General features: G+C 40.8%; 1 protein-coding gene across 1 annotated transcript in view; it reads right to left on the reverse strand.

Moving 5' to 3' along the window:
* The window catches only part of Capn7 (calpain 7), a 37,688-nt gene extending 29,163 nt beyond the window's left edge, over nucleotides 1-8,525 (reverse strand). Inside the window, exons 1-2 of the mRNA XM_051204762.1 lie at nucleotides 8,202-8,525; nucleotides 5,398-5,506 (exon numbers count right to left, since the gene is read on the reverse strand). Coding sequence (XP_051060719.1) covers nucleotides 5,398-5,506; nucleotides 8,202-8,303 — 211 coding nt within the window. The 5' untranslated portion in view covers nucleotides 8,304-8,525. The remainder of the gene's footprint in view (nucleotides 1-5,397; nucleotides 5,507-8,201) is intronic.
* Nucleotides 8,526-9,197: the final 672 nt, after the last annotated feature.

Consider the following 9,197-nt stretch of genomic DNA (forward strand, 5'->3'; position numbering starts at 1 on the left):
TATTATAGACGATACTAGGCCCTGATGATAAAGTTCCTGATTTTCTTATCCATCTAGATCCAGAAGAAGCTATTGTGCTTTTACTGCTCTTTAAAGTAAGTACTTCCATTTGGTTTTTTGTTTTGTTTTGAAAGTTTACTGATATACATGGGTGTTTTGCCTGCATGTACATCTGTACATCATATGCATGCCTCGTGTTCTTGGAGGTCAGAAGAGGTATTGGATCCCTTGGAACTGGAATAACAGACAGTTGTTAGCCACCATGTGGGTACTAGAAATCAAATCTGGGTCCTCTGCAAGAACAATATTCTTAATTCCTGAGCCTTCTCTTCACCCTATAGCACATGTGTAGATGCTCAACATCATCACCCCTCAAGCAATGCACATCAAAACCCAATCAGATGGTACTTTATATCCAACAGGATGGCTAAAAATAAAAATGTCAATAACAAATCAGTTCTGGTGGCAGACCTCTATAATCCCAGCACTTGGAAAGTAGAGACAGGGATATCAGAGTCTGAAGCTGGGACAGCAAGACCTAGTCTTAAAATATAAAAAGAAAAAAATTTAAAGTTCTATAGAGCTGAGGATATTGCTTAGCATGTGTGTAAGGCGATTCTCGGGACTCACCACACACAGAGAAAAGGAGGAGAGAGAATGTGTATATAAGAGTGAGAACATTAAGGAGCTAAGAAACTGGGACCAGCCATGCTGCTGGTGGAGCTATAAGCATGGCGCCATTTTACACATGAATGTCTATGGTACATAATGTACAGTGCACAGCATACACAACGCACATAGCACCTGAATGTGCACAGCATTATTTACAACACACAAAAGGGAGAAAACCCAAGTATTTTCCACTTGATAAATGGGTAAATAAATTGTGGTGTGTTGATACAATGGACTCTACTTTCTATCAATGAAAAGGGGTAAAGTGCTGATACATCCTATTGTTGTAGAATAATCTTTTTGTAAGACTGTGAAGAAGTGTCACTCTGATTGTTTCAATAAAGAGCGGAATGGCCAATAGCTAGGCAGGATTACCAGGCACAGAGAACACTGGAAGAAAAACAGACCCATGAGGAGACAGAAGCAGGAAAGCAGGATGGAGTACTTAGATAAAGCAAATGAGCCTTGAGGAGCACACAAACTAGGAGAAATGGGTGAGTTTAAGTTATAAGAGCTAGCTAGAAACAAGCCTAAGCTGTCAGCTGAGCTTTCATAATTAATAATAAGTCTCCATGTTGTGATCTGGGAGTGGCTGGAGAGACAAAGAAAGACTCACTACAACCGATAGCATAAATAAACCTTACAAACATTAAGGTCAGTCAAAGAAGTCAAATGACAAAATACTAGGATAGTTCTATATTAGGTGATTCATTTCTATGAAATATCCAGAATGAGAAACTTAAAGCAGAGTTAGTCTAGCAATCTTAATCTCTACAATTGTTTATTTCAAATTAATATTTTTCTCCATGAAGAAGTCAACCTATCCTGTCAAGAGTTTCTTGACTATAAACAAGCTGTTTTGGGGCTGGAGAGATGGCTCAGTGGTTAAAAGCACTGGCTGCTCTTCCAGAGGACTTAGTTCAATTCCCAGCACCCACATGACAGCTCACAGCTTTCTTTAATTCTAGTTCCAGGGGACCTGATATATATGGCAAAACATCAGTGCATATAAAAATCAATTAGTAAACAAGCTGTTTTGAAATTTGAGGTTCTATTTTTAATTTTTGGGGTTTTTTTTTGTTTGTTTGTTTGTTTTGTTTTCAGAGATACGGTCACATATAGCCCAGGCTGGCCTCAAATTTACCATGTAGTCAACAATGACCTTGAAATTCTGATTATCTACCTCCAACAAGCTGGGATTACAGGCCTGTGCCACCACATGTAGTTTACATGTTATAAAGAATAAAATCTAGGGCATCACGCCCTTAGGCAGGCACTATACCAACTAAGCTACATAGCAATCCTGATTTTTTTTTTAATTTAAATTTTAAAAAATCTTATTTTACATACCAATCCCAGTCCCCCACTAACCTCCCCACAGAGAGGTGAGGCCTCCCATGAGGGATCATCAAAGTCTGTCACATCATTTGGGGTAAGACCTAAGGCCCTCCCCCATGCATCTAGGCTGAGAGTATCCCTCCATAGGGAATGGGCTCCGGAAGTCCATTCGTGCACTAGGGATAAATACTGGTTCCACTGCCAGAGGCCTCATAGACTGCCCTGCCCGTCCAACTGACAACCACGTTCAGGGGGCCTGGTCTGGTCCTATGCTGGTTCCCCAGTTGTCAGACTGAGGTCCGTGGACTTCCACTTGCTCAGGTTAGCCGTTTACTGAGCTCCTCCCTCTCTCCAATTGGATTCCAGGAGTTCAGCTCAGTGTTTAGCTATGAGTGTCTGCTTCTGCTACTGGATGAAGGTTCTAGGATGGCATATAAGGTAGTCATCAATTTCATTATCGGGGAAGGGCATTTAAGGTAGCCTCTCCACTATTCCTTAGATTCTTAGTTGGGGGTCATCCTTGTGGATCCCTGGACATTTCCCTAGTGCCAGATTTCTCTTCAAACCTATAATGGCTCCCTCTATTAAGGTATCTCTTTTCTTGCTCTCTTATTTTTATCTATTTACTTCTATTTTGAGACAGTCTCATTAGGTAGCCCAAGCCAGCCTCAAATTCAGACTCCTCCTGCCTCAATATCCTAAGTATCTAGATTGTAAGTGTGCCTCATTATACCTGGTTAAGACTGAGGTTCTAAACAAGGTTTTGTTTTGTTTTTTAATAGAAAAAGTCCTTTTTTGCCTAAAGTAATAAATACAGAAACCACAGACGTCTCACAGATTACATATGCTACATTTACCGAACAAAATAAGGAAAATATCAGTCAAACAATTAAGATATTGAATGCATTAAAAATCCTTTTCCAAGTCAGGAGGTAGTGGTGCACGCCTTTAATCCCAGCAATCGAGACACAGAGGCAGTTGGATCTATGTGAGTTAGAGATCAGCCTAGTGTACAAAGCTATACAGAGAAACCTTGTCTGGAAAAAATTTTTTAAAAATCCTTTTCCAATTTCATCTTACTGGCATATTCTTGAAATATTCTTGAAGAGATTAATGTTATTCTTCTGTAAGAAATAATCACATTCATATCAATTTTAGAATTTACTTTCCAGAATCAAATGCAATTTATTTTTGTTCTGTACTGTTGCTATATTGCTCACGCTGGTCTCAAATTCATAGACTCAAGTGATCCTTCTGCTTTAGCCTCCTGAGTACTGGAACTGCAGGCTCATATCTATTTAAAAGCAATTTTTTTTAAAAAGCAATTTTTAAAACGCTGTTGTATTTAGTACAAAGTAGGGAGGTATCTCCTAATTCTCTATGGAAAAAATAATTTTGTGTTTTTTCACAATTGTTGGAAGAATTTGAAGGATTTAGAGACCACTGACTAGAATGAATATAATAGCCCATGAATAAGTGTGACTGTGTACATAAGACAAGAGAAGATGGAAATTCCCTTAGTTACTAGTTCCTACTCCTAAGCTAATATCATATATTCTTTTCCTTCTAGATAAGTCCATGTTAACATTTAGCCTAATGTGTTTCAGAAAGAGATTTCTACAACATTGCAATGTTTTTATTTTTATGTTTCCACATTTGATTTAAAGTTTCCTGGAGCCTCTTCTATCACCTACCCACTTACCATATAGCCCAAACATTGACTCAGTAGATGAGTGTTGAAGTAAACCAAAATATTTATAGAGAGGATAGTAAATCATAGAAACAGTTATGAAGGACTACTTTATGAATTTTAAAAATAATTTTTTGGAAAACAGTATATGAAATAATGGGTATTTATAAAACATTTAAAAACTTCATTTACTTAGCTGGGAAAATGAAATTCGTTTTAATCATGCAGGGTCCTGTGCCCCTCTGCCTCCCCATGTTATGAAGGAAAGCCAGAACATCAAGTATGCTAAATAGGTCTGAGCTACTCCCAGAGTTTCCAACAAGATATGCTGAATGCAGCAATTAATGTAACTTTCTATCAAGCAAAGTCTAATACAAAGACAATTCCTACAACTCATGCTACTTCTGGACACCATTTTAAAGTAGCTTACCAACTTTTAAGAAGACTGTTGTAACAGGGAAGCAAAAGCAGATCACAGACTTTATCCTAATTATGTGCTTATAACTGCTCATTCCACTCAGAATAAGTGGTAGACAGTAATAGAATCCATCTAGAGAAAAATTCCTCTGTGAATTATCCAACAATAAAAAAAATTTTAAATATCCTAAAGGTGAATGTGTGTGCGTGCGTGCGTGCGTGCGTGCGTGTGTGTGTGTGTGTATATATATTGGTTTTTGAGAGAGGGTTTCTCTGTGTAACCTTGGCTTTCCTAGAACTTTCTCTGTAAAACAGGCTGTCCTCAAACTCACAGAGATTCACCTGCCTCTGCCTCCAAGTGCTGGAATTAAAGGTGTGCAGCCCTACCACCACCACCACCACCTGGCAAGATGAATATATTTCTAAGACAAATGTTAGTAATATTTTTCTACCCCTTTTCTCTAACAAAACTGATCACTAATCTTATATACACTTCTCTCATGGCACCTGCTACGCTGTTTATAAAAATAAATACAAGCTGTTCCAGGTCTCTGCTTACATGTTGTCTTTCCAAGGTGTGGCATTAAAAAAAGAAAAAGGAAGCCTGGCATTGGTGGTACACACCTTTAATCCCAGCACTCAGGTGATCTCTGTGTGTTCAAGGCCAGCCTGGTCTACAGAGCTAGTTCCAAGACAGGCTCCAAAGCAATACAGAGAAACCCTGTCTCAAAAAAAAACAAAAAAGGACACTGACAGAAAAGTGTGAATCTACTGCCTACTGCTGAAGTCTTTAAACAGTAAAAACGCTGAGTGCCTTAACTGTCAGAACTGGCTGTTTAAAAACAGCCTCATTGCAACTTTGTCATGATAAATTCAATGTAGAGAATTTACTATCCTAGAGGAAACTAGGAAAGTGTACTTTATTATCTCTAACATTCTTCTTATAGATCTCTTAATTTATTTCCCTACCATGATTTCTTAAAAATCTTTAAGAGATTCTTCTCGGTGAGCAGAAAGAGTGAATTAAGATCCAAATGAAACTTGGATGTGATGGCACCCACCTTTAGTCCCGCACTCGAGAGGCAAGAGTGGGTGACTCTCTGTGAGTTTCAGGCCGACCTGGTCTACAGAGTGAGTTTCGGGGCAGCCAGGAGCTACACAGGGAAACCCTGTCTCAAAACTTCAACCTACCACCCATCCCCCAAAGATTTAAGATGAAGAGGAGAAACAGGAGTAGTATGGTCAGAAACAAGGGAAGAACAAGTGGTGTTTTTACTAACCTGCAGAGTGCAGAGCTTGGACTCTTTCCAGATATTCACTGATCTTTTCCTGGATCCGTTCTAAGCTGGATCCTGCCATCTCAGCATAAATTAAGGCTTGTGCAGCTTCCTAAAGATAATAATAACATAATTCAAAGAATCCAAAAGACCTTCACAATATGAACTTTAATTACTGCTTTCTAATTTTCTTTTCATTTCACAGCAAAACAAAAACATCTTCAAGTTTTTTTCATACAGCAAATAAGTTATAAAATCCTCTGTTACCTTTCTTTCCATTTTCAATATTAATTTTTATATTCTGTTGAAAATGTAAGGACCCAATCATTAAACATTTCTTCAGAATAGCTGTGACTGGCATGTTTTCTGTTTTCCTTATGTGTAAATTATATACTTTGAAAATTACATACTTTAAAAAGGTACCTTTGAGTCTTAAAAGCATTAAAATGGGCTAGGGCTTAGGCTTAGTTAGCTATGTATAGCAGTTGCCTAGCATGTGTAAAACCCTGGGTTCAACATCCAGGACCATCAAAACCAAATCATTAAAACATCACTAAAACAAACATCAATTAAAAAAGAAATCACAAGAAATTGTAAAGATTTAAAGCCTCACAGTAGGATAAAAAATATTAGGGTAGAACATAATAGACTTCAGTTTTATGAAACAAACTTAACTAAGAAAGCCTAAATCACCTCCCAGCTTTCCAGAACTCCCATAGCCAGTTGTGCTATGACTAGTGAGGAAGAGTTTCCATTTTCTCTACCACTGTTCTAAAGTTAACAATACTACCTACAACTTGGGACAGATTCCTGCAAGCGACAATCCCTCTCTGCATGAACTGAATGGTGCCACAACTCATATGCCTCGCCTCATGCTGCTTTCAAAGCTTCATTTTGCAAGCCAGGTTTTAAACAGAAATTGTTTAAATCCAAAACAAGTAAATGCAGTTTACACCCCATGGGAAATCCAACCATAAAAGCCAGGTAGGGTAGGGTAGGAGAGATGACTTCTTCAGGGTCCACAAAGCAGATATTTCAAGAGAGAAAAAATACTTTTCCATACAAACATTAAATATCTAATCTTACATATAACATACTTATTAAAATACATTATATTTCAATAAACTGAACTTCTTGTATGTAAATTAAATATTAATTCTGAGTATAGGTTACCCCTCCCATCACCTCTCTTTTTAAAAGAAGTTAAATAACTATCAATTTTATTTTACTCATTTCATTTTTATTCAAAAGTGAAGACATAATTGGGGCAAAGAACAACTATGTTCTCCCTGCCTCTTGGTTGGCTTGGAAATTGAAATGTAGATCAGGCTAGCCTTAAACACCCATCTGTCTCTCCCTCCCAAGTGGTGAGATTACATGTGGGTAAGAGGGTGATTTCACCCTCCCACCCCAGTCTCATATGTCATAAACTGGCTGGTCCTCCAGCACCGGAGAGCCATAGCCCACCACACCTTTGTTTTTAAACTTCCTTAAGGATGGAGTTTAATTCTTAAATGACAACTTTTTTTTTTTTTTTTTAAGAAAAAGCTGAATGGTCTCTTTTGTTTTGAGGCAAAAATCTTAACAATGTAGCCCAAGCTGGCCTGAGCTTAGTGTCCCACTTACCTCTTTGCACTGAGTGCTGGGATTACAAGAAAATAAGCACGTGTTGCCTCATTAGGCTCTATGTCAATGTTTTAGTGACTTAGTGGTTGTGAAGTCATTTCACAAAACTAATACAGAATTTTCTTTTAAGGAGCTATCACCTGGTAGTCAAGCATGTTGTCACATTCGTGAAATCTCAGCACTGGCAAGTCTAAAGGTTAAGGCAAGGGGAGGACAAATCTGAAACCAGATTCCACTATATATAGCAAGATCCCGGAGAGAGGGTCACCTCTCTCTCTCTCTCTCTCTCTCTCTCTCTCTCTCTCTCTCTCTCTCTCTCTCTCTCTCTCTCTCAAAAAATCCAAAATTAGAAAATTTAAAATGAAATGAACGATCCTAAAACACACCAAAAAGTCTCTTAGTGTAAGGTAGACTTTAAAATAAAAGCAGTAAAATATTAGTGGAAAGCATACTATGCTTTGCATCATGATAACATATATGCTTGGGAGGAAATTTTACTACTTCTGTATGATCAAGGATGCCTATATCACAAAGATACACCTGGAGGGGTGCGTTTACAAACCCTCGGATTGGAGAGCACAGAATAAACTGCAGAGGCGCATAACCCTTTGACTTAGCAATTGTGCTCCCAACCATTCATCCAAAAGAAGATCACAAATGTTCAAAAAATTAGCTTTAAGGATATTAACCGCACCATTATTTTTCTGGACCACAACCAAACAACCGAGAGGCTGCAAATGTGGCACATGCAAGCAACCAAATATCATCTAGGTACACAATGCAAGAAGTATAAAGGATATGATTCAAGTTTTGGAGTGAAAACCCGTAAACACACATACTTTTTTTTGGGGGGGGGGAAACAAACAGCCATGCATGCATACATACATACATACATACATACATACATATCAAATGCAGAGTATGGGATAATTTTCTAATTCACTTTTCCTTTTCTACATACAGCATGCACTCCTGGCATATTATTTATGACAGATCACCCACGCTGGCCACACATCAGGACCAAGGGACAGCGAACGGGACATTCAGTCCCCACGCCACCTCCCGCCGCCGCCACAGGCAGCAGAGCCACGGGCGGGCATCTGCCAGCGGCAGCTGAGGCCTGAGCGGCAGGACCCCGCCCCTCCGCCTCGGACTCGCTGCGGTGCCTCGCCCGGTCCTACCTTGTAGTAAAACACCGCCTCCGAGTAGCGGCCTTCGTGGTCGCGCTGCACTGCCAGCCGCGCAAACTGCACCGCGTCCCGCTCCAGCGCTGTGGCGTCCATGGCGCCCAGGCCCCGCGCCGGGGGAGGCGGACAGGCCCTGACGCCGGCCCACGCCGCCTGGAGACGCTGTGGCGAGAACTGGGGACGCCACGGGCGCAGCGGCAAAGTTTACTCTCGAGGGCGGAGGAAGGGAAGACCGAGCCCCCCACCACCTCAGACAGGCCAGGACGCCTGCCAGAGCCGAGCGGCCTCGGCTCCCAGCCCTCGCGGCCGCCCCGCCTCGCGCCCCAGTTCCGCCCACTGGCGGCACTGCGCAGGCGCGATCTGCCCTAAGGGGGGGCTCCCTCCAGAGAGGGCGGGGCTCAAGGCGACCGCAGGTGGGCGGGGCCAGAACAATGTCCGGTGGGATTGGGCGAGAGGAAGCAGGTGCCAGGTCGAAGCTGAGGGCTTCCCTTCGGCTTGCTAGGAGGCCAGGTGGCAGTGCCAGGGAGGTTGTTGCAGACGGTTCCGGTTTGGCTTAAAAGGAGCATGCGCTTTATGGAGCCTTTCATCCACTGAGTGTGAAAAGGGTAGGCGGAAAGAAACAATCAGTAGCACTTCCCGTCGCCAACCGGATTAATCAAGGATAAATTAGAGATATGAAGTGAGGCTAGTAGGTGATTTTCTGAGATGATATGACAATGTTCACGTTCTACAAACTAAAACGTGACCTTATATGGCTCCCCAAGGTACACATAAGTGTGGTATTGTTTGAATTGTCTACGAACCAGATGATGTATTTTCACTTGTGTCTTTAGGCAACTTTGAAACTGTGATTAACGGGTGATAGTTTGATCGCTTTCTTCTGTCCCCTTAAAAGTTTGAATTCAGCAGGGATTAAAATGAACTAATAGCAGATTTTAGAATTTGGATGAAATTCTAAATTCATGCTGTGTCAGGGTAGCAAGTCTTGAC

This window comes from Phodopus roborovskii, unplaced genomic scaffold (genome assembly GCF_943737965.1).
Source record: "Phodopus roborovskii unplaced genomic scaffold, PHOROB, whole genome shotgun sequence".
Lineage (NCBI taxonomy): Eukaryota > Metazoa > Chordata > Mammalia > Rodentia > Cricetidae > Phodopus > Phodopus roborovskii.